Source organism: Eubalaena glacialis, chromosome 7 (assembly GCF_028564815.1).
Source record: "Eubalaena glacialis isolate mEubGla1 chromosome 7, mEubGla1.1.hap2.+ XY, whole genome shotgun sequence".
NCBI classification, from domain to species: domain Eukaryota; kingdom Metazoa; phylum Chordata; class Mammalia; order Artiodactyla; family Balaenidae; genus Eubalaena; species Eubalaena glacialis.
In genome coordinates this window covers 72,764,526-72,789,878 of record NC_083722.1, presented here as the reverse complement: position 1 = coordinate 72,789,878, position 25,353 = coordinate 72,764,526, and the positions used below count along the sequence as shown (strand labels likewise).

Sequence of the window (25,353 nt, the reverse complement as noted above, 5' to 3'; positions counted from 1 at the left end):
ATTAAGAATAGAATTACCATATGATCTAGCAATTCCAATTCTGGGGATTAAAAGCAGGGTCTTGAAGAGATATTTGTTCACTGCAGCCTTATTTCACAATGGCCAAAAAGTGGACCCAAGAGTCCATCAATGGATGAATGGATAAACAAAATGTGATATATACATACAATTGAATATTATTGGCCTTTACAAAGAGAGAAACTCTGACACTTGCTACAACATGAATGAACCTTGAGAACATTATGCTAAGTGACATAAACCAGTCACAAAAGGACAAACACTGTGTGATTTCACTTATGTGACGAGTAGTCAAATTCGCAGAAACAGAAAGCAGAATGGTGGCTGCCAGGGGCTGGGGGGAAGGGAGGATGGGGAGTTGCTTACTGGGTATAGAGACTCAGTTTTCCAAGATGAAGAAGTTCTAGAGACTGGGTGCTCAACAACGTGGCTGCACTTAATACTATTGAACTGTACACTTAAAAGTGGCTAAGATGGTAAATTTTATATTTTGTGTATTTTACCACAATTAAACAAACATACAAACAAAAAAGGCGATGAGCATAGAGAACAGAGAACAGAGAACAGGCTGGGGAGGAATGTGATGACAACTTGCTGCACATGGTCTCGGTTTAAAGTGACTTCTACACCCAGGCAGAAAAGCATCCTCACCCTTGGCACTAGAGACATTTTGGACCAGGTAATTCTTTGTGTGAGGGGCTGGCCTGTGCATTGTGGGGCGTTTAGCAGCATCCCTGGCGTCATACCAGGTAGCACTCTTCTCCTTGTGGCCGCCAAAAATGTCTCTAGACGTTACCAAATGTCCCCTGAGGGGCAAAACCCCCCCCAAATTGAGAACCCCTGAGGTAGAGGTGCTCTAAGGGAGATGGCGATTTCCAAGACATTAAACACAGAAAGGATGGTTGAATTTCTGAGAGAGAAGACTTCCCCAAGCAGAAGGAGTACAGAAAAAGGAGATGTTTATAGAGAGTGGGAGAGGAAGAGGAGCCTGGAGTGACCCAGAGACAAGAAAAGCAGGTATAACCCAGGGGCTGAGGAAAAGATGCCCCGCAGTGCCAAAGCCACAGACCATTCAAGCAGAGCAAGGACTGAGGAGAGGCTAGTGAGCCTGGCAAAGCTGCCCCAGTCAGCCAACAATCACCAGGCGCTATGAGGATGTGAAGGGAACCAGCAACCACAGCATGGGCTATCATGCTGGAGTGGAAAGAATGCAAACCACAAGCACGGAGAGCTGTGTGCAGGGAAGCAGGGCCTGGGGAAGGGATTAGAACACTGAAGAATTTTTTTTGGCTGTGCTGCACCGCTTGCGGCACCCTAGTTCCCCAACCAGGGATCGAACCCGTGCCCTCGGCAGTGAAAGTGTGGCGTCCTAACCACTGGACTGCCAGGGAATTCCCCAACACTGAAGAATTTTTGATGCTTACAGAAAAGAATCAGATGAGGAAAGATCTGAAAATTAAATAAAAGCGTGGGAAACAAGATGGAGAAGAGAGACAGAGAGAACAGAGAAAAGAGAAGGGTCGTGTGGGAGCCCAGGATAGGAAAAGGGACCTTGCCTCCTCAGATCCAGGAGAAGCAGTGACAATGAAGGTCTGCAGACCATGAGCAGGAGAGAAGCTGAAGGAATACAGCTTTGTCCTTGTCAAGAGCAAAGACCTAGGAATGTGAGGAAGATTCAAGGTTGGCACAGCCATGAAGGGAGCCAATTAGGGATGGAAAGAAAGGCTGGGAGCAACAATGAAGGTCTAGGAAATGCTGCGCAACCAAAAACTGAAAGCAACCCACGTCCAACCACTGGGAAGTGAGAGAAGTGACTATTATTCTTCCACTGTAAGTAAGAGAGGACTATGTGGCTACAAGGAAAAACCTAAATACATGAAATAACAGGGAAAGAAAAACAGAAACCAAAATAGAAGTCTCACCATGGTGCTGTACAGAGGGAGTGTTCTCCATAAAGGGGTTCTTCTCTGTGGTTTTTGAAACCACAGAAAGTAGATAACTACAGTGGCAAGAAAATAATATTAATCTATTCCGTCACTGGCTGAAGCAAAAAAGGAACCACAAGGTGGGAAGGGCCTAGGACAGGTGAGTGGTTGAACACCCTGCCAACCTAAACCTAGGTGCAGATGACACCAGAAAGACCGTCACTTCAAGGAGTTCTCAGGAGGGAGGTCTGCATCGTTTTCACTAGGGGAGGGTCACCTTGAACAGCTGGCAGGCCGCAGCTGCAGCCTGCCTCTCAGCGTCGATCTTCTTGCTGCCATAGCCTTCTACCTCCACGCTCTTGGGCCACTTTATGTGGAGGGTGACTTTCTGAGGAAGAGAAGAGAGAATCAGGACCCTTGTCTCTCTAGACTACAAAGGTATAACAAACCACATGGAGAATCAACAGCAAAGCTGTAGACCTCATGGCAGCAGGGCTGAGTGCAAGACAGAACCCCAACCCCATCATTAACTCCTTGGAAGGCTCAGACTCCCCCACCCTCAAGCCACTGTCCCACCTCAAGCTGTTTTGCTTCTTCAAAGTGCCGTGTTCTAGCCAGAGGGCAAGGTGGGACCCATCTTTATCCTTAAAAATTTTCATTCAGAATGGTTTGCCTGCATGCTCCCTGTCGGTCCCAGGACCTACAAGACTCTGGGAGCAGGAATTATCATCAACTCTAACCCTCTACAGTTGCAGTTAGTTGGAAGGGACCAAATCCAGGGCCCAGTACAGAGGCCTGTCTTACACAAGATGAGAATGTCTCACTTCACTTGCCCGTGTTCCCCTTCCCTAAACCAGGCTCTTCTCCAGACTTAGCTTTGCTCTGAGATTCTCTGCTAACCATTCTCAATTCAGAAAACCCACTCTATGGCCTCCCTGACAAGAAATCTGAGAGAGAAAAGAGCAGCCAGTCTCCTTCCTCAGAATCAGACCAACATGTCTCCTTGCCACCAGCAGAGTTACCTTTTTCTTTGGTCCATTTGTGTGCACGTAGACCAATTTGTCTTTTGCATGTGAGATGCCAAGGGCTCTTCCAATCACACTGTTGAGAAGATTTTTGGGCTGTGGAAACTCTTTTAATAGGTCCCTAGAAGCTAAGAGAATAAGAACAAAAGCATTATAGTTGTGCTTTTTCTTCTAAAAACTCCATGGGGTGTGTATCAGGACAACCCTGGACTGGATACTGAGGATGTTGGCTCATGATCCCAAACCACCCAGGAGCATCTTAAAAAGGAGGGAGGATGACTTCAGGGTTTACAGGGGACAATGGGGCTAGAGCCAATGCACGATCATCTCCTGAAATAGAAGGGCCAACGCCCCCCACACCACAGAGGGGAACCAGCCAGGATCCTCTTCCCCACCCAAGCTCCCGACTTAACACATCAGCTACAGAAGCCTACATGACAACAACCCCCCCAATCTGATGTCTGAAAGAACGCACTAAACAAAAAACAAAATCAACCACACACACACAGTGGAGATCAAGACAATGCAAGGCCCCTCCTAAAATAACAGACACACAACAGGGGGGATTGGCCGCGGAGTCTGAATACCAGGCCCCAGTTCTCAACTCTACCTCAACACCGTGCAAAAGGCCTCCCCAGAGCCAGATTATGTGTAGGGACACTGATTAGAGACCTCCTTAGCTTAGACACGGGCATGAGCTATTCCTCCCAGGAGTTCACTGCAGTGAACCAAGTGGAGGCAGGATGCATCAAACACCGTGAGAGGTACCTTACTATTTTTTACTTGCACTTTGGATCAATCCCAGAGCACAAATGGGTGAGATGTCCACCTAGAAGCAGCTTGTGCCAAACACAGGACTTAGACCATGAAGAAGCCTGCTGAGAGTGGCTGAAACCTAAAGGAAGAGCCCCAAAGCACCAGAGTGGACCTTCAAGAGATGCAGTCAGAGACCAGCAGAAAGGATGGGAAGCCTTTTCATTCTCCACCCACAGTCTCTGGCATTATAATTCAGCTCCAAAAAGTAATTTTGTAGGGGGTACATATATGCACCTGTGCACCTGCATGCATCAATCATAAGTCACCTGGGGAGCTTCATCACAGCACTGCCCACCCTGATCCCCACAGGGCACTTGAGAATGGCAATGATGTTAGGGAAGTCTGTATTTTGAAAAAGCTCCTCCAGGAGTTCTGCTGTAACTCTGCTGCCTGGGTTGAGGCTATTTCCTTGGAGCAGACTCCTGTGTCAACTGGCCAAGAGGGAGGATTCTGCCTGGCCCTGTCTCCCTCTAAATGTTAACTTGTAAAGCAACTGAGAATCGAGTAGTCGAGAAACAGTATGTAAGGAGACTCAAAGGGGTTCCATCCCACAGCAGGACCCAACTTTAAGTAGCCCACTAGACACACATATAACAGCAGACGTGCACTGGTACCCCCTCCAGCTCTATAGGGCAGAGACTGGCTCTCTCTGTCCATCCTTGATGGGCAGGGATGCTCTTACCAGTTTCATTTCCTGCACCATTCAGGAGGCACCGCGCTGGGGTCCACTAGAGCAATCATTCTGTCTCTATTCGAGATTCTGAAGTCTCAGGTGTATTTTGAGGTCTTTGCCTTTCTCACAACAGCGAGGATGTGCTTAACCTTGATGCTCTAACCCTTGACCACCGACGTGGCAGGAACGGGACGTTTACCTGTTTTCCCCAACTCCCTTGGGTACGCCCCTATCACCTATCGTTGCCAGGTGCAAGCGCTCCAGTCCCAGAACCTCCGCGCTTGGAGACCATTTGGGCCTGAGCCACACTGAGCTTTACAACAGCAGGGCTCCGGCCCGCCACTGAATGGCGGTCTCAGCCATAGAAGAGAGGACCCGACCCCAGCCCGCGCCCCTAGCTCTGTCATCCCCCGAAGTCAAGGGCGTCGCAGCCTGGCTGCCCCTGCCCTCACCGTTCACCATGCTTCCGTCGCCTTCCCCAGGCCCGTCGGGGGCCGCCCCCGCCTCAGCCTCGGCGGCCGCCTTCGTGCGGTCAGAATGGATGCAGCCTGTCGAGAGGCCGCGCGGGCGTCCCTGTCGCCCGGGGGTGTAGGGAGCCAGCGGCCGCAGGCGCGAAGAGACGCCGGCGGCCAACGCCATGAGTCTCCTGGCGGCCGCCATCTCGCTCCCACCCGCCCCCGCGACTTCGGATCCCGGCAGGGACAGGGCAGAAGGGCAGGAGCGGGCGGCCCGGGCGCCGCGCGCCCCCTGCCGGACGGGCGGACCCGGGACCGAGCCGAGATGGCTCCCGCCCCACGCAGCCCAGGGCCTCCAGCGCGGCACGCTCCAGTCAACCGGTGGGCCGACCAGACCAGGGCTGGAACCCTGCCGAAATCACTCCCCCAGTAAATCCAACCCACAGACTCGTCATCTGAAGCTGAGGCAGGAAGAGAGAGTGGGGCTTCTTGGGAAATAGTACACGCCTTAGCTTAATGTCCATCCAAGGAAATGAACTTGAAGTTCCCTCTAGGTCCTACCCATTGCGGGTAAATACCTCCCACATGCCCTTGCAAAGTGGCCTGCACTCCCGGCCAGCAGAGCCTAAGATCATTGCTAAGGTGGGGCACAGCCACTTCATTTAATGGCTTACAAAGTAAACCTGGTGAAGAATCTGGAGCCAGGACAGGGAAGACCTCTTGAACATAAGCAAACCAGGTTTACTCTCCAGAGCTGGAGTCAAAGATGTAAAGTACCCAACTTGGACACTGTGCCCAAGAACTGAGCTGTTCCAGCAGTGAAAGTCTGAAGCTGCTGTTCTGTGCTTGTTTGAAAGCCAGATGGGATTCTGCTTCCAAACTACTACACCTGGGTTCTGGCCAGGCTCATTCCTCTTCCTCTTCTGGCACTGAGGAGCAGGGTTTTGGGTCAGGTGGGAATCAGACTGGATCTGCATGTTGGGGCAGCAGCGGTGACAGCAAGGGCCTCAAGGTCTCAATCCCTTGGAAGGAGGCCTTGGTCAGAGGTTGGCAGTGCAGTTTGGGTGCAGCTGGCGGTGGGGGGCTGTTTGTTGTTTGTTTTATAATTCTAGATGTGATTCCGACGATCCCCTGAAGAGCTTGTTAAAACATTACTGGGAGCCACCCCCCCAGAGTTTCTTAGTCACTAGGTCTGGAATAGGGCCCAAGATCTGCATTTTTAACAAGTTTCCAGATAATACTGAGGGTGCTGGTCTGGGATCACACGCAGAACTGCTGGCCTATGGCAAGAACATGGGATTTGAGTCCTAACACTTGGGCTTAGCCCCAAGTCTACCACGTGCCAGCTGTGAACCTTGGGCCATTTTATCACTGGGGAAAATTAGGACAAACTTGCTCTACTCATTTGGTATGGCTGTGGTTAATATAAAATGGGAATGTTTGGAAGGGGGCTTTGCAGAGTGCTCTGATAGAGACGCCTCTGCCCTCTGAGATCTGAGACAACAGGGGACAGGTCCCTTAGAAGCAGACCCAGGGCAAAATGGGGCAGCTTCAACTCCTGCTCCTCCATTCCCTCCTCAGTGGGTTTTTAACCAGGAAAGGGCAAAAAAGGGAAGGTGGCCCTGGCAGCAACGGTCTGACGTCACAAAGGGACATCACCATCCATGTCAAACACCCCTACCCAGATCATCCATATAGGGATGGCAAGACCCTTGGGGCAGAACATGATTTACAAGGGCTCTGAATTTGGCCAAGTGGCACTTTAATTTGCCAAAACCTAAGGCATCCACCCAGCTTCAGGAGTACTTTTCAAGGATTGTTAGCAGCCCAAATTCCCTCAAAAGAATCCATAAGCTTAGCAAGCCTGGGAGTGGCAGCAGTAGCTGAGGCCAAATTTTGAGTATTATGGTGTCTGAAAGCTGAAGGAGGCAACAGCCTAAACCTCATCTGGAAAGCAGGGCCTGGGTCTATCTTGGTGTTTCAGGAAGCCCTCAGAATAGCACTCTGCTCTGACAGCCACTTAGGCTAAGGTTGAAATGCTATGATTTCATGGATTTCCTTCCAAAGGGGTCAAAGTGGAAAGATATACACAAAGTAAGATTGTCCATGAGCTGTTCATTGTTCAAGCCAGGTGATAGGTACATAGGGATTTACTATACAATTTTATCTATTTTAGAAAACATATTTCAAACAGATATTTGAGATTTTATGTAAAAAAAAAAAAAAAATGGTCAGGTGATGCCAACCAACTAGTTGGTTCTCTGGGAGCTCTTTGTCCCCTTTTCCTATTCATTTACTTCATCTGGGTTCTAACAGCTGGTGTCACCTTGAGCATATATTTCACCTCTGCAAACCTCATTGCCCTTTTGTAAAATGAGGGCAACTCTTAGACCAGCTCTTGGAACCCTTCTGGTTCTGTGATCTCCCCATTGGTCTAGAGCAGGGGTGGCCAAAGTGTAGCCTGAAGACCAAACCCACCCACTGCCTGTTTTTAAAAATAAAGTTTTATTGGAACATAGCCATGCTCACTTGTTTCTGTATTATCTATTACTGCTTTCATGCTATAATGGCAGAGTTAAGTAGCTGCAAGGGAAACCATATGGCCTGCAAAGCCTGGAATGTGTACTCTCTGATCCTTAAAGAAAGTTTGCTGGCTCCTGCTTTAGAGGACCTTGAAGAAAGTTAAAGAGGCTCAGGCATGTTCCTGGTTCCTTTCCACCAACATTAAGCTTTCTCTTCCACTCTCCATTCTTTGGGGAGAGAAAGTTGACTCCTCTGCCTGTGAAAAAGGAGGGAAGTTCTGAAAAAAGGAAGGGTTTACTGGCTCAGAGATCTCGCCATCACTTCTGGATCAAGCACAATGTCTGGTACTCAAAGTGCTAAACAATGACATCTAGAAGCATGGAATTAAGGTTAAAGGATCTGCTCAATACACAGGAGGATTGTTGTAGGATTCTAAACTTTGGAGGCCCCAGGAAAAAGCAACAGGAGGAAGCCCAAGACAGTCCGGACTTCGGGCAGACCAGAGAACTTCTGGAGGGAAAGTGAGAGGGACCACTGACAGCTGAAAAAAACCAGACGTCTCAGCCAAAGTTCTGTCAACTTAATCACAGTCAGATATTTTATGGATGGTCAAAATGGCAAGAAATGGTCCACCTGGTTGGCAATAAGAAAAGTAAGGGGAACAAAAAAAAAGAAAGAAAAAAGAAAAAGAAAGGTAAGGGGACCTACAGGGGCTGGGTGGCCACCCTGACCACCCGACACATTCTCACGGCTCTCCCATCCATGTATGTATAGCCCCAAGGTCCCTTGAGGTAAACCACCACACCAAGAGGTGACACGTCTATATCAGGGAATGGACAGGACCAGTCCTGTGGTCCCCAGAATCCTGCCAGAAGGCGTGTTATCCCATGTTGCTTTCTAGCTGCTCTACATCTCAGATCTGCATGGGTGGGGAAGATTCGCAGGGGACGGTTGGGGGCAAGTTTCTTAATTTATTCACCCTTTACTTTGGAATGTGGCCTTGGTAAGAGGTTGGCCGTAGAGGGAAGGGTAGATTGGGAAAGGAGATGATATTTTTTTCCAATTCCAAATCTGACTCTGATGGGCACTGTAACCTATTTAAGTGGCCACCATTTTCTGAGCATTGTTTTCCTATTTGAACACCAGAGAGATTGTTTCTGCCCTGCACTTCCTTCTTCCGGACAGAGGTACCAGCAAAGCCTGCAGGGAATCAGAAAGCATGGCAGAAAGGTCCAAGAGTCATGTGGACTAAGAGATTGTTGCTTCTGTGATAAAGGAACAAAGGCAAGAACGCTTTATAGCTTAAAAAAGAAAGAGAAGGCAAAGATGCATACACCCAGATACCTTCTGGAGGTGGAGCTGTGAGGAGACAATCAGGCTGGGGGGCTGGGGGGCAGGGGGAGGGAGGTGTCTGTCTTCCTCTGGGGAAGACAGTGCAGGCCTGTTGGGCTGCCCCACAGGGAGCAGCTGCCCCTCCCAAGAGCAGCGGCCTTCTCCTCTGCATGTGCTCAAGGAGGCACTGCCTAGCCATGCTGCCTGGTTAATCCCAACTAACCATCTTTAAGCTTAGCCAAAGCACATCTGACACTCTCAGAGCCACTCACCTGCCATGTTGGAAATGTTAACGTTCAGCCTTTTCGAGTTACAGGGCATTTTAAGAAAGAAAGAAAAAAGGGCAATCAACTCTTGTTTTGGCAACGGTAGGGGGTGGCATTTCTTTAATACCTAAGTCAAATGGTCACAGGGGCCAGAAGTACTTATTTCTATACTGCTGTCTATAGTCAGGGCCACTGCGGCAGGAGGGCAGTGCATGTAGAAACCACATGGGAACACGGCAGCAGCGTGTGCTGCAGACACTGGGGTGCTGTGTGTTCCCCGCACCCTTCCTGAGCTCTTGCCCTTCAAAGCACTTTACAGACAGAGCCTAAAGTGGACATGCTGTCTCCAAATAAGGCAAAGACTCTATGAACTATAATAGTGTTCTTCCACTAAAAAACTGAGGGAGGGGTGTGAACAGGTGGCCAATGGAGTTGGGAAGAGCAGCTGTCAGGACAAGGAAGAGGCCGCCAGGAGCACTGGTCTTAGCAGACCTGGAAAAGATCTAAGTCTGAGGGAAGAGAAGAGAAACTCACGGGCAGAGATGCTTCCCTGGGTCCTATTACTGGCCCCATCCCTGGGTACCAGTGGGATCTGAGGTCAGCTGTCACCTGTCGGGGAGCTCTGACATTCTCCCCAATCAAAAGGAGAGCCTACCTTGCCAAATGGACTGAGAGACAGATTCTAATGTCAGTAAAGTGCTTTGAGGTGCTGGGGGAGATAGGGAAGTGATTTGTCGGGCATCCCCAAAGCCTCCAAGATGGAGGGCACTAGGCCAAGTCAGGCTCTCTGTTCTGGCCCTGCTACAAGCGCCCTGAACTTTCTGAGGCACCTGAGCCAGAGACTGCCTAGAAGGTCCAAGCCCTCTGATTCTCCACACTGGTGCCAGACACGCAGAATGAGCCTAGGCTTTATTCCTGGTCACACCAGGAGGCCCGACGAGACTGTAGGGTCTAAGCCAAGCGGCCAAGCATGAAATAACCCAGACCCAAACCCAAATAACCCAGACCTTTCCAAATGATGTTTCCCTGAGGGCTCCGAGAGCTCTGCTAACCCCACTCCTCCTCACCCACTTTCCAGAGGCCTATGGCCCTGGCACCCGGGGTCCTGCTGCCACCCGTCTCCCCACAGTCCCTGGACCAACCTGGTGCTGGAGGCATGGCTCCTCCCTTACCTCGAGAAATGGTCCCTCCAGGGGCAGGGTTGACACACATGGGTGGAAGACGGGGTGGGGGAAGTTTGCACTGACGCTGCCTGTGCTGGGCCCGATCTGGGGAAAGAGAAAGGGCATCAGGGTGACATGTTCTCACCCCTCACAGTTACAGACCCCTGGACTGACTCACCCCAGAGCACCCGTGAGGAGCTCTGGGCAGCAGAGCTGCTGGACCGTATCTGGAGCCAGTCACAGGTTCTGAGAAACAGTGCCACCAATGCCATACAGAAAGGAGGCATTGTCTTATACAGACGTGATACGTGACAGCCTCGTACAGATCCCTTCTTGGCTCTCAAAAAAGCCCTCAAACTCTCCCTGTTCTTTTAGCCACCCTCCATGAGTGTAACGCCCATCCCATGTGCTTCTCTACAGTCTCATGGTACCATGCACATCACCGGGGTGCTTCCACTTATCTGTCCTCCACTTACGTAAGCTACCCCCGTATCTGCCATGGGTTCCCCAGATAAGCCACCAGATCTCAAATTATTCTCCCCCTCTAAGAACTGGTGAGAGAGGGACTAATTGACTGCTGGTGTCCTCCCCAAGAGCCAATATCAGATCCACCCTTACCAGCCTTCTCCTTCTTTCTAAAAGTTAATGATTTACTATTCCAAATATTTCCATTCATTGGGAGACTAAATACTACCCATCAGTGGGTACATAAAGTACATTTTTAAGGAGTTCCAAAATTTTGATATACATGAACTAAAATTAAGACACTCACTGAGTGTTCCATGGGAAGGTGGAAATGTATGGCTAAGAAAGGTTTAAGGTCTTTAAAACCACCAAAATGGTGAAAACATCAGATAGTCACTGGTCTGGGGGAAAAGGTGTAAGAGCTCTCTGCTCTCTCTGCCCCACACGTTTTGGTATAATAAATGGGGCAGGAGAGGAGCAGGGAGAGACAGTCATACACACTCTACACACTTGAGCAACAGCCTGTAGTGCTAAAATGATGCCCCTTTCTATAATGCAAATTAGCTCATGTACAATTGGTAAATGGGGGAATGATATCAGTAAACATAAGAACCCTTGGTTCAAATATGATTTTTCTAAGGCAAGGGAACTAAAAAGCAGGAGTAGAATGATAATTTTCAGCAGGAAAAGAAAAAGCCCCTTCAGCTATATTTTTTAAAAATTAAAATCAAGTGCCTGTAGGGAATCGAGGTGGTAGATACATGGGTGGTCACTATACAACTTCTTCAACATTTCAGTATTTCTGAAATTTTTTCATAATAAAATGTTAGGGGAAAGCAGGTACTTGCACTCAGGTCCCCTTCCCCCACATTCCCAGCTGCACACACTCGTTAATGGCTGCCCCACTGGCTCAGAGCTCCACCTCCACCTGCGCTGTCTCAGCAACTGCCAGCTCCATTCTCATCAGAAGGCTCAATGTACATTTGTAGCATCACACTGAGCTGCCTGCTTTGGTGGTCCAAAGCTCCTTCCCAGGTACCAATGACTGTTTTTGTCATCTTCTGGTCATAAAGTTGCAGGTGTGCAGCCTCAACTCGATTTTTCCCATAAGCCCTCTTAAAACATTGCAGGTGTGTGATTTTGCAGAAAACATATATACTGTTACAGCAGAAATGTTGTTACTTCTGGAACAAAGTGCCTAAGATCAAGGTTATCTTGGAACTAATTCTAGCTCTGCCTTGAAGCTAAGGTTGTAAATGACCAGCTCAACCTCTCCTTTCCTGTTTGAGGAAGGTCTTCATTCATATCCAAGGATGCTGGCTTGAAAAAAAAGAGAATAAATGATTTGATGATTATTTTATTTCATTAAGCATTTTCAGTAACTGGGGGAAGGTTGCTACAATTCCACAACATCACTGAGCCCGCTTCTGACCACTGGAGCTGGAGGAAAACTGCACATTCTTGTGGTTGATACAGTATTTTTCAAAGTTTTGTGCTGACTGTAAAAGACTCAGCTCACTCTTTGTGGCCTGATTCTGATGGCATTACAGCTGAGAGACAAGAAACCTGTGTTAAGATGCTGGAGAAGGCAATAACAGGTTACTTACCAGGCACACAAGTGTTCTAGTTGGGAGGCATTGGCAGCTCTGTTTAACTACATAATAGGAAAGATGGTAGCCCCAAGACCCAGTGGGCCACCGTCCACAATGCTGCAGGGAATTGCTAGGGCCATTACCTTCAGAACCATCAAATGGCCCATTCCGTTAAGATCGTAAAGCCCTGAGTGCCAGAAAGCATCTCTGAAACAGAACTATCTCCACCCTAGTGGCTTGTACACAGCAGGTGCTCAATTTTGCAGCCACACAGCACACTGCATGTTGAGGCCAGGCTGTCACTCTCCAGAAAAACATGGGCTACAGGGCTGTACCCCAAATAGATCAACCTACTCTCATTTATTAAAGGCCTGCCAACCCATGGCTAAGGGCTGGGGACAGACTATAGCCAAGTGCTTTTCCTATATCATCTCTAAACTTCACTATACCCCTGAAGATAGGGGCTGGGAAACAGGTAAGTTAACACCTTGTTAGTGTTAGTGGGGACCAGATTCGAACCCTAGCCAGTCTGAATCAAGCTTTATACCATGTTAAATTTTCTCTCAAGATTCACAATGCCCTAGGGAGCTCATAATTTCACCATGAGGAACAAAGAAATACATAAAAACTCCATAAGAGATAAAGAAGTCCTATACAACAATAAAGTGTCACAAGGCCACTCATGACCAATTGCCAAGGTCATGATGCAAACCACAAATGAGACCAGCATTCATAAGACAGGAGAAGGCATTCAGCCTTAGAGCCATGAAAAGACAGCTTTGCCTGAAGGAAAATATTCAAATCAGCAACTCTTTCTGATTAATGGTTTTCCCAGAGACCTTCAAGCATAAAATGGTTCTTGGTAGAAACACAAAACATTTACCTGTGTGGAAAGCGAGGTCCGAAATCAGACTCTGTCCGATTATTATGTCCTGAAGCTACTTAATACCATGGATTTGTGAATTTACCACGTGTCAGGCCCTGTTCTAAGCTCTTTACACATAGTAACTCATCTGATCCTTGGAACAACCCTATGCCCACTTAAATAGTAAGGAAGGAGGCACAGCGAGGCTCGGTCACCACCCAAGCCTCCTTGGCCAGCGAGAGGCAGAAGTGAGATGTGAACCAGGCACCTGGGTCTGCATCTTTGGCTCAGGGAGGTCCTGCTGCCTCCCACTAAGCTGAGTGCTGACAGTGTCACCCCTGAAGGAAAACCTCTTGAACAAATCAATTTCCAGCCTAGAAAGCAAAATCACAAATGCTAGAAAGGAATTTTGCCCCGAAAACTCTCTCATCTGGTACCATTTCCCTATCACAGGGAGGAGGAGGACCGTGATTTTATTGGGCTCTCCATCCCTTTACGAAATCAGTACTGTTAATTCAGACACTCCCACCAGGAGAGAACCTGTCTTCATCCTTTTACAACTGGGTGGACAACAAAGCCCACTGATGAGGAGATAAACACAAAGCAATTAAATGTACTTAATTTTCAGCTCAAAATGCGCTATCCACACTAATCTCAAGTTCAATGTTTCCCTTTTCAGACACAGTCAACCAACACAACGAGGATGACAGATTAATTTTTTCATGCAATATGTAAACAGATCGAGTGGCTGAAGAGAAACAAGGAGACAGGAAGAGGCTGCTCTGAGACCTGGAACATCCAGCCTCCTTCTGGCCCCATTCAGTGGGTTATTTACATAGGGCACCACCTGGCCAAGGTTTTCCAGGCCTCTACGAACATAAGTTGGAGAGGAGACACAACAGGGAGGATCTTTTTCATCAGCAGTTATGGATGGCCTGTTGTGGTTCTCATTTATTTGTAAAATATGCCCAGCTTAGGAGGCTCACAGTCAGCTTCAATACAGGTGACACAGGCCTTTTACTCTTTATTCCCTTAAAGAAGAAAAGTCCTGCTCCTATCTAAGATATACAATGCCCTTGGGATCTGGCCCCTTCAAGTCTTCACCACCTATATCTCTTCCTGTAAGCAGCCCTTGAATGCTACCCTCTCGCCCTGCCATGGCTCAGTTCTGCTACTGCTTATGCAATCCTCTCACCTCAGCTGCTGGAGGGTACTGATTTCAAGACTTGCTACAACTTCTCTAACCACTAATATAAAACAATGACTCAATCCATTTCCACCAGCTTTTACTGAGGTCTATCGTGTACAAAATGCTATGCCAGGTACCATGGATGATAAAAGAGCACAACAGGCTCCGGCTGCGGGGAGCTTCTAATCTAGTGATGCAATGAGTAATTCAGATAGACTAAGCACGAGAAAGTACAGATGTGGTGCTGAGGACATCAGAGAGAAGAGAAATTGTCTTTGGTTGACAGAATCAAGAATGGCTCACGGAGGAAATGGTGTAAAACACTGGCCTAGAAAAACAGTAGGATTTCAATAAGCAGCGAATATGCAGGAGAGGGTATTCAGGGAGAGGGGTGGCAAATGTACACAAAGGCCTAGACAAGGGGTGGCAAGGGTTAAAAACACCATGCAAGAGGAAGGCTGAGAAAGGACTTTGGAAAGCCACCCAAAGCGGGGGGTCCAAGGACTACACACTGGTGAGGGACTTTCACAGCCTTCATAGCTGCCTGTCACAGGGAGGAAGGGCCCGAGGCCACAAGCACAATTACATTCTTACCTTTTCTGAATGAGTCCAGGCTGAACATTTCTGGCCAGGAGGGAAAGCTGGAATCCTAAGAAGAAGGAGGGCCGAGAGGCAATGGTTAATATTCATGGTCTAGGAACCCACAGAGAAGATTTCAATAACACAGAGAGCACTGTCCAGAAGACCAGAAAAATGAAGCTCTTCACTAATGAGCCCCAACTGCTCCCAGTCTTAAGGATGGAAGGGCCATATCCACTACAAAGTAATTACATGTCTTTGTTTCTAATTGAGAGCTTTCTTCTTTTCTCTGTCCTAAACTCCCTGATCCCTGCTAAACAGAAAGGGATGCATTTCATCGTGAGAGACATATATTTCCACCTCATCACAATACTTGCAGTTATCCTGGGACGTGTAGGAAGAAATGAAATCCTACATGGACCCCTTTTTTCATGTGGCGTCAGGAAATGGGACTGATGATTGCCTTATGGACAAACTGGTGTACTGGGCTTTCATAAAACCTAGTCAAGCCCCTAGGAATGGGACTTGACTGACAGTATCAAAGAGTAACTGTAGAGTGATTCAAAATAAAAAGCTTTTCATGGCGGAGTCTCTATGAAATAACAAATATTAAGTTAAGGTTCAACTGTTGGCCAAAAATTTTGCTGCATTTTGCTCATTAGTACATTTAACTGAGGAATATACCTAGAGACTTAAAAACACACACACACACACACACACACACACAAATAAGTAACACCTCCGGTTTAACAATTTTGTTTTAAAAAACACTCCAACTCACACTTACAGATTTTTTTGTTCGTTTGTTTGTTTTGTTTTGTTTTGGCTGCCCCATGCAGCATGCAGGACCTTAGTTACCCGACCAAGGATTGAACCCATGCTCCCTGCAGTGGAAGCACGGAGTCTTAACCACTGGACCACCAGGGAAGTCCCTACAGATGTTTCTAATACTGCAGTACTCTTGGGTTGGTGCAGTAATCCTATGTGGCATTAGTTTAAAAACATCTACACAACATTTTAGCAAATCATGATGATGTCCAACATTACTAGGAGTCTAATGGGGCCTACACTCCTGTTCCTGAGTGCTATTCCCTCTCATTCTCAAATCATGGGGAGGTGGGGGTGGAGGGCTGACCTGGGGACGAATCTTTCAGGTCCATAGCAGGTCTGCCCTGATGGCCTCCTCTCCCCCAGGGATGCCGGAAATTTCAGCCGATAGGATATGGTAGCTCAGAGAGAAAACTTCAATACAATATCAACAATAATACAATTTACTTTAATAAGTTACATTCTATAGACTCCTTCTATCCAAATTAAAAGAAAAGGGGTGTAATTTGAGATTCTAATTTTAAAGAAACTCTGAATATTATAAAATCTAAAATATCTAAGCGATTATTATTTAAGAAACAATACTTTCTTGCTAAGAAGTTTTAAGTTCATTTGCTCGTAAACAGACTCTTGGTTTTGCTTTTTTAAAAAGCCCCTGATCCTCTCCATGCCAACCAAGGCTCATATAACACTATCTTTTCATGTATCAGTCTTAAAAAATATACTATGAGATTCAAGATAGGATCTTTTAGAGATATTTTACAGAGCTCTAGAAAATTTCATAAGAGATCTAAAAGAAAACCGCCTTCCTGGTTATACAGTACTATGTTAGAAACCTTTATGGTTTAGAGTTTCTCTAAAATAATCTAGAGATAAGTTAAATAATATTATGTCGAGATTTCTTGCATAATGAAACCTAACTCCAGACAGAATCACTATGAGATGATTCAAGGACAGAGAGACGGTATAACTTAAAATGATGCCCTTCTTCCAAGACAGTCACAAATGGATTCAATACATGCCTTTTGCTTTACAGTGTGGCTGGGCTTGAGACCCACCACTGCTTTGTGTGCATGGATAAATCAACTTACCTTACAAGAGCAGTGACAGTCTCAGATTTTGTGGGCTTTTGAACTGGAGCTGAATTCTCTCTTTGCTATTCCTCATCACGAGGCTGGGCCTCCTCCTGGGAAGTACAATGCTGGGTCACTAAAGTGATGGCCCCCGCAGGGAAAGAAAGTTGCTCCGGACCACTGAAATTCATCTACTAACTCTGACAACAAGGACAAGTTATGTTAGTGGCATGAAACACACATAGTACACTTTGGCCTCACTTCAGGACCTGCCATGACCCACTCTATACCCATCAAATTGTGAGCTGCCCTACATCCGCACCTGTAAGATACCAAGAAAGATATGTCATGGTGAAGAGGGATGTGTAGTCCCGAAAGCATTTTCTCCAAGCCCAGAGCAAAACTTACTTCAGTTTTGAGTTCTACTCCCATCTGACTATAATATGAATCTATCTAAGGTAGATAAAGAAGCTCTTCCAGTTTGGGAAAATAACAAAATTAAATGCTAAGTACCATTTTTATAGTTTACAAAGTACTTCCACAGACTTTATCTCACTTAACCTATGCAACTACCCAGTGAGGTAGGAAATATCCTTCCCAGAGAAGGAAATTGAGGCAGATTTTCCCAGAGAAGTTTACACAACTTGCCCAAGATGCTATAACTGCCTCAGGGCAGAATGCAAACCTGCAGTTAAGGTACTGAGCTCCAAAGTTTTCCATGCTTATACTATACCACTTATTTCCATGATATCATGCTGTTTCCATGATATCATGCTGTTGCCTATTCATTCTTTGAAGTAATATTTTATACTGACATCTTCAAAGGTTGAAAGAGGAAAGAACTTTGATAAACTCTGGACCACAATTCCATAAATTAAAACACTTTGAGAGTAAGTATCTTTTGGGTAAAGGGACAACCTACATAGGAAGAAAATGCAGCAAAGGATGTACTTCCTGCACCTAAAACAGCTACATAAATGAAGACCACTATATAAATCCCAAATACTACATCAGGAAAAAAAATTCTCCCTCCTGGAAACTCCAAGACTCCAAGATTTAAGTGTAAATTATAAAATGTAGTCAAGACCCACAATGACGGCGGGATTACCGCCTTTAAAGAAACTGCAAGGGAAACTATCAAAGTCTCATTTCGCTCTGGCCAGTAAGTTGCAACCAAAAACAGGTTGAGAATCTGCAAGTGGCCATCTGCAGTCCACTTGCTACAGCGTATGACAAACCCCTGTGGATGGGGGTTGCGAAGTGGACAACCTCTGCCTTGCAAAATCACAATTAAGGTGACCAGTGTTGCTACACGAGGACTAATTAGACAGCATGCTAACGCCATACTCCTGGCTCAGGGGCTCTGAGGACCCCTGGGACTCCAGTTCACTGCAAACAAAGGACCCAACATGCAGTAGGTCTTCCCCTGCGAAATGGGGCAAGTCACCACCATCAAACAAAGAACACCTCACCCCTTGGCCTCCCCCAGTAACAAGGTCGGTGCAAAAAAGGGGGCAAACCAGGGGGGCCAGAATGCACCAGGCCTCTTTGTGGACGAACGGTCCAGGCGGCACGGGGGCAGACAAAGGTCCCAGGGCACTCCGGGGGCTTCCTCCAGGCCCTGCCTCGGGAAACAGAGCATCCCCTGAGACGGAGGCGTCGTTGCGCCAATGAAGCGGCCTCTCCCGCGGCCCCCGCGGTGCCCCTGGCTACGAGGCCCGCCCTGGCGGACCGGTCTGGCCCCCGCCCCCGCCCCGGCTCCATGGCAACGGCAGGCCGAGGCCTGGTTGCTCACGGCTCGGCCCGGCCGGCTTCCCGGGCAGGCCTCGGATGCCCGGCCTGCTCCTCCGGCCCGCCCGCTTCTCCGCCCCACTCTCCGCCAAGCCGGCGGTCGGACCCGGACCCCTCCTCGCGCTGACCACCCCCGGCCGCGGGAAGCTCCTCAATGGGGCACGAAAAGGGAGAATCAAAAGCCCAATTCACCTGTTGTTACAGATGTGAAACAAGCCTCGGTGCACCGCGCATGAGCCGCGGGCCCCCCAACCACGGCCGGACTACAACTCCCACCAGCGGCGGCGCGGCCCCTTCCGGGTCCCGTGGCGGAAGTCCCGCCGGCCGGCGGCGCTCCCCGCCCCGCGCCCCCAGCCCCGCCTCCCACGCTGGACCCCCTGTCTCCGCGGGTCTCGATGTGGTCCCTCGCCTGGGGCCCGCAGTGGCCGCCCAGGGCTCACGCCGCCGAGCAGCCAACCGGCGGCGAGACCCCGGCGCGGGGCCCAATGGGGGACGGCCGCGGCGGGCGAGGCGGGACTTCCGGCAGGGTCGCGAAGGGGGCGGGCGCGCGGGGGGCCCTGGGGGTGCCGAGGGAGCGAGTCTGAGCAGCTGGGCTCTCGCAGAGGGTTAGCATCCGGAGTGTGAGAGCGGCAGGGCCTTCAGGTCCTCTGCGCGCGTGACCCGCTCCTCCCGCTGCGAGTGAGCAGGCCGGATCAGGGCTGAGCCAGGAACGAAATTCAGCTCGCGCCCCGGGCTTCCACCCGCCTTCCTCGCCGCGGCTCGTTGCCACGCCTCTCCTCTTCTCCATCTCCCCTCTGATTTTGTTTCTTTAGGGAGATGAGAATTTCTGCCTCACGAGATTGTTACGAGGATGAAATCTACGTGATGGCGCATTGTAAACGGTACAACGTTAGGGAAAGGACAAGGTGGCACTTGCAGCTCGGAGTGCTGCTGGGCGGGTCTGAAGGTCCCGCCCCCTCCCCCTCTGCCCTCGCGTCTCAGAAGTGAGAAAGGGCCTTATCCCCGTTATATGCAGCAGTCCTCCAGGTGAGGCTCCTGTGTGCGTTCAATGGAATCCAACTTCAAAAGGAGAGATCTCGGTGGGGGATACCTCGGAAGCTGGGTCAGGATTTTACAGCTGGAAAGACCTAGAATATGCTTTTAAGATGTGGCCATATCCCTTCATTTTTGTCCAAACAATTAAATTCAACAAGTATTTGTTATTTACTTTCTCTCTGCGTTGGACAGAAGGGTGAGGGAGGTGAGCATGGACCATCATTCATTTAAATAATTATTCTCTATTTTGAGCAGGGCGTGGTGCTATGACGTGTGGGGATGACCCCTGCACGGATATTGATATATAGCAGTTGATAGGCAGGTGTGGAGGATGCAAAGACCGTGCCCCCAAAGGGCTTAGGGCCTAGTAGAGAAGATGAAAACCTGCGTAAAGCAAAAAGAAAGTTATAAATGCTGGGGAGGAAGTATAAAGTATTCCAGGGGCAGAGAGAACCATGTGAGCAAAGGCATCCAGGTGGAACAAAGGGCAAATCCTAAAACTATTCAATAGTTCAGTGTGAGGAGAGGGCTGGGTATGTGAATGTTCTTTAGAGGAGATAGAGCAGAAAAAGCAGAGTCAGGAATGCTACGCTAGGATTTTGACTTTATTTTTAATCAATTATTTTTTGTAAGACATTTTTATGGTTCTAAGTAGGAGAGTAAAATACTGTATTTTAGGGACGTTATTCTGGAAGTGTGAGGGTAGAGTTGGCTGGGAAAATATTAGCTAGGATACTAATTAGATGAGTGTAATGAGGGGTTGAACTGTGCTCAGCGGTGAAAAAGACAAGAAAGATAAGGAGAGGGTGATTGTAGAGCTCCAGGCTGGTCCCTGGCCACAGGTGTGTGGAGACCTGGCTTTGTACCCGAGTGACTGGAGGGATTATGCACTGTTAATATGATTAAGTTGGAGATGATAGATTCAGCCTCATTCAGATTGTGTTTGAAGTGCTGTTGTGAATGTTAAGTGATAAAGACGTGGTCTCTGCTCCAAAGGAAGTTCTAATCTGCAAGAGAGGATGAGAAAAGCATGCAAATAAGTCTTAAATCAAAAGCTAGAGGCAGCACTGCAAGAGGCACAAGTAGAACATTCTAAACTTTTTCCTTCTTGAACATTTTATGTTTTTAGTTTTGTCCCTGAAGGTCTTTTCCTATTCTTGAACCTTGGACTCTTCTTAATGAATGGCTGTATCTGGTGAGGCTGATAGAATGATCCATTTTATATCAAAGTGAGTGCCAGTTAGTGTCTATCTTTTCCCTTCCCTCCCATATATTTCATCTCTTATTTCCTAGTCATTACTTTAACACTGCCTTATTTTTCTCATCCCTGTCCAGTCCCTAGATTTCATTCTTTGCTAACATCTCTGTCTAGAAACTTCTCCACTTCTCATGTTTCCTACTCATTCTTCAAGGCGCTACTTTGAGCTTCTATTAGCAGTTTATTCTTCCGTGTGTGGTAGCCCTATTGAGAATAGTGCTGCTGTGAACATTGGTGTACAAGTATTTGAATACCTGTTTGTTTTCAATTCTTTTGGTGTATACTGAGGAATAGAATTGCAACTTTGCTTTTTTTTCTTTTTGGCCGCACCTCTCAGGCTTGCAGGATCTCAGTTTCCCGACCGTGGACTGAACCCGGGCCATTGCAGTGAAAGCGCCAAATCCTAACCACTAGCCCACCAGGGAACTCCAACTTTGCAGGTTTTTTGTTTTTTGGTTTTTTTTTTGGCCACTCTGCGTGGCGTGTGGGATCATAGTTCCCCGAACAGGGATAGAACACGCTCCTGCAATGGAAGCGCGGAGTCTTAACCAGCAAACTGCCAGGGAAGTCCCCCAACTTTGCTTATTTTTAAAAGACAATTAAAACCATGAAACACTCTTAGCATTCTTTCTTCAAGTATTGGTAAGATTTGTTTTCTTTCTCCATCTGGGTCTCTGCTCAGATGTTATCTCAGAGACAGCTTCCCAGACCTTGTGGATTTATGTGTGTATTCTTACTTACCAACTGTTTCTCCCTAGAATACAGATCCTTGAGAGCAAGAACTTAATCCTTTGTTCACCACTGTATCCTAAGCACATTGCACAGTGCCTGGTCCTATTTAGAAATAAGTACTGAATAAGTGTTGTTGAATGAGTGAGCACTTTCACCTGGGAGGCTGGTTCCAGTTTAGGGAAACAAGCAGTCCTATTGGGGGGACAGAAATTGGTAGTACTTTTTTAAAGGGTGGTTTGGCAGTATCAGATTTAAGATGTGCGTGCCCTTTGACCCATTTCAGTTCTAAGAGTGTATCTAACCATCATCATGAATGTGTGAGAAAATCATTGGTGCCTTATATTTAATGTTAAAAAAAAACCCTACACATCTCTTATTAGGAGACTAACTGAATGAAATAGAATATATCTGGGACTTCCCTGGCGGTCCAGTGGTTAAGACTCCACACTTCCAATGCAGGGGGTGCAGGTTCAATCCCTGGTTGGGGAACTAAGATCCCACATGCTGTGCGGCACGGCCAAAAAAAAAAAAAAAAATACATCTGTATTAGTCTGCTTGGGCTGTCAGAGCAAAGTACCAAAGACTGGGTGACTTAAACAGCAGAAATTTGTTTTCTCATAGTTCTGGAGCCTATGGGTCCAAGATCAATGTGCCATCAGAGTTGGTTTCTGGTGAGACCTCTACTCACAACCTGTAGACAGTGTCCTCACATGGCTTTTCTTCTGTGGTTGCTTGGAGAGAGAGAGGTCTCCGGTGTTGCTTCCTCATGTAAGGACACCAGTCCTATCATATTAGGGCCCCAATCATACGACCTCATTTAACCTCAGTTACCTCCCTAAAGGCCCCATCTCCAAACACAGTCACATTGAAGGTTAGGTATTCAACATATAAATTTCAACATATGGACACAATTCAGTCCATAATAACATTAATTAAATGAAGGAGGAAGCAGCAGTTTAAAAGGATGAGTTAGAGCTAGTGTACAGACATGGAAAATATACAGGAAATGTCGAGTAAAAAAAGCAACTGCTATAACCAGTACGTTTATGATTCCAAGTACATTTTTTTTTTTTTTTTTGGCTGCGTTGGGTCTTTGTTGCTGTGCTTGGGCTTTCTCTAGTTGCGGCGAGTGAGGGCTACTCTTCGATGCAGTGCGCGGGCTTCTCATTGCAGTGGCGTCTCTTGTAGCGGAGCATGGGCTCTAGGCACGCGGGCTCTAGAGCGTAGGCTCAGTAGTTGTGGCTCATGGACTTAGTTGCTCCGTGGCATGTGGGATCTTCCCAGACCAGGGCTCGAACCCGTGTCCTCTGCATTGGCAGGTGGATTCTTAACACTGCGCCACCAGGGAAGTCCTCAAGTGCATTTTTTATTTTTATCTTTTTATCAATTTTTATTGGAGTATAGTTGATTTACAATGCTGTGTCAGTTTCTGCTGTGCAGCACAGTGAATCAGCTATACACATACACATATCTACTCTTTTTTAGATTCTTTTCCCATTATAGGTCATTACAGAGTGTTGAATTCCCTGTGCTATACAGTAGATTCTTATTAGTTATCTCTTTTATATTACATAGTAGTTTGTATATGTCAGTATCCCAATTCATCCCTCCCCGCCACTTTCCCCCTTGGCAACCGTAAGTCTGCTCTCTACATCTGTGACTCTGTTTCCGTTTTGCAAATAAGTTGATTTGTACCATTTCTTTAGATTCCACCAAGTGGCAGTTTTTAAAAAAAACATGTTTATACATATGCTTATGTAAGCACAGGACATTTCTGAAAGGATATATCAGAATTCTTAACTGTACAGCTAGGTCAGAGTCTCTCAGTTTTCAGTTAATACTCTTCTATGTGGTTTGCTTTTGGGGAGCCAAAAGTATGCATTCCTTTCATGATAATAAAAAGTAGAAATGAAGTATTTGGAATATGTAGGGCTTCTGAGAAAGAAATGTGGTTATAATGGTAGCTGCTAACACACCTATGCTGGCAGCTGTGCATACCTTTTCAAATATATTCAACTCAGATGTACATTTCTTTTTAAAATTTACTTTCTATTATGAATAATTTCAAACATACACAAGTAAAGAGATAGTGTGTGTTAGGTGAGGCAATCTGCCATGGACCCTGAGCGCCCCTGCAAGTTCTTGTTGGATATATCAAGAGTGCAAGGCCCTGACTGCTCTTTACCTGGGCTATTTCTCAGGATTGTGTTTTCAGCAAGCAACCTTGAGGGAAGAAGTATTATCTCCCCCATGACAAAGGGCAGACTTAGCTTCCACTTGCTATAAAAACTGAATCTACCAAGCTCAGTGTTCCTCTCTGGTAATGAAATCCATTATGTGAGCAGACAAAGGTGGTCAGCCCTTTGTGTCACACCCAGGAAACTTGGGGCAGGAGAACTGTTGCAAACCAATATGAATGTCTGGCAACTGCTTTTGCTGTGATTAACATCCTTTGTGTCTGACCCGGGGGCTTGTGTCTTCTGCCATCATCAATGGAATAATAATAGGGTAGCTACCAGTTTAGCTTGTGTAGGTTAAAATTCCAGACCTGCACCTGCATAGTTCCTGTCAGTACAATGAACACCCATAGTCCCCATCTTTCCCACCTAGTTTTAACAATTATCAACTCAAGGCCGAAACTGCTTCATCTATAAATCCCCATCAGCCAGTGTCCACCACCCCAGATTCTTTTAATCAGATTATACCATTTCATCTGTAAAAATTCCGGGGTGCACCTCTATAAGATTCCTTTTATTCAGCACAGTCACAAAACAAATATCATACTTTTAAAAAGCTGGTAAATCCTTAATATAATTTTTATAATTCTTAACTATAGATAAATTATTTTGGGTAAATTTGAATCTTATCCCTGTCCTTTGCACCAATATTTTAAGTTTGGTGTCATTGCAACATCAAAACATGAATGTAGTTTATTTATTTGTTGACTTCCCATGGGTTAACTTTTTGGACCTCAAAGTGCAAAGACAGGGGAATTTGGGTAGTGAAGTATCACGTGTTTAGGTATGCAGTAAACACAGTTATAAAATCAATTATTTCTGACAGAAGCTCTAGTTAATGTCATTGGCCAAATTGTACAAGTCAGTTATCCCCAACCTTATAAAATATTTATTGGTAAAACTAGAAAGAGAATGTGTAGCTGCCAGGCTGCTTTTTAGCCATCACTGTTAACCATGGTACTGCCAAAGGACCAGCATATAGGCTTTTTCAGAAAAGTGAATGAAACTGACTTCTGGTCAAGATAGTACACACTTTGATGCCACTCCCTTTGCTCCAAACACATGGTAGAATTAACAAGAAAAGATTGAAATTACATATCCATATTCAAAAACAAGATAAACTCTTTTGTTGACCAGGAACAAGGAGCTGTAATCTTGCTGGGCTATGGATCCAGAAATAGAGGCAGTCTGGAGTTTGTAACTTAAAAGGTAACAGATTGAAGGGGTGGGTAGAACCATGGAATGTGGCTAACTGGAGCCTGGATTGCTGCTTGCAATTAGGAATTTAGGTAGGGCTCCCTAAACTCAATAGAGATTGAAAAAAACTACATCCCATCTGTGCATGAAGACATAGTTTATATGAAGTTGAATACTTAGGAAGCAGACACAACATTGAATCCAGACCTAAGTCCAGCTACCCTCTCACTTAGTGCCTGGAAACTCCTGTCTCCCAGATTTCATGGTGCAAACAGTCTCAGATTACTAATGTAAGACTTGTTTCTGGTTGGTGTTC

The 25,353-nt window shown here is 46.8% G+C and overlaps 1 protein-coding gene across 5 annotated transcripts in view; it reads right to left on the bottom strand.

Annotated features, from left to right (window-relative positions):
• Nucleotides 1–18,894, bottom strand: part of DHX30 (DExH-box helicase 30) — a 30,785-nt gene extending 11,891 nt beyond the window's left edge. Inside the window, exons 1-8 of one of the 5 annotated variants that reach the window (XM_061196688.1) lie at nucleotides 18,771–18,894; nucleotides 16,806–16,987; nucleotides 16,022–16,128; nucleotides 14,902–14,956; nucleotides 10,206–10,301; nucleotides 9,040–9,068; nucleotides 2,966–3,096; nucleotides 2,221–2,331 (exon numbers count right to left, since the gene is read on the bottom strand). In XM_061196688.1, coding sequence (XP_061052671.1) covers nucleotides 2,221–2,331; nucleotides 2,966–3,096; nucleotides 9,040–9,068; nucleotides 10,206–10,301; nucleotides 14,902–14,956; nucleotides 16,022–16,046 — 447 coding nt within the window. In that variant the 5' untranslated portion in view covers nucleotides 16,047–16,128; nucleotides 16,806–16,987; nucleotides 18,771–18,894. Of the gene's footprint in view, nucleotides 1–2,220; nucleotides 2,332–2,965; nucleotides 3,097–4,909; nucleotides 5,150–9,039; nucleotides 9,069–10,205; nucleotides 10,302–14,901; nucleotides 14,957–16,021; nucleotides 16,129–16,805; nucleotides 16,988–18,770 lie in introns of those variants that run through there. The other 4 variants (XM_061196687.1, XM_061196690.1, XM_061196689.1 and 1 more) reach the window with 4 other exon arrangements.
• Between the last annotated feature and the right edge of the window lie 6,459 nt (nucleotides 18,895–25,353).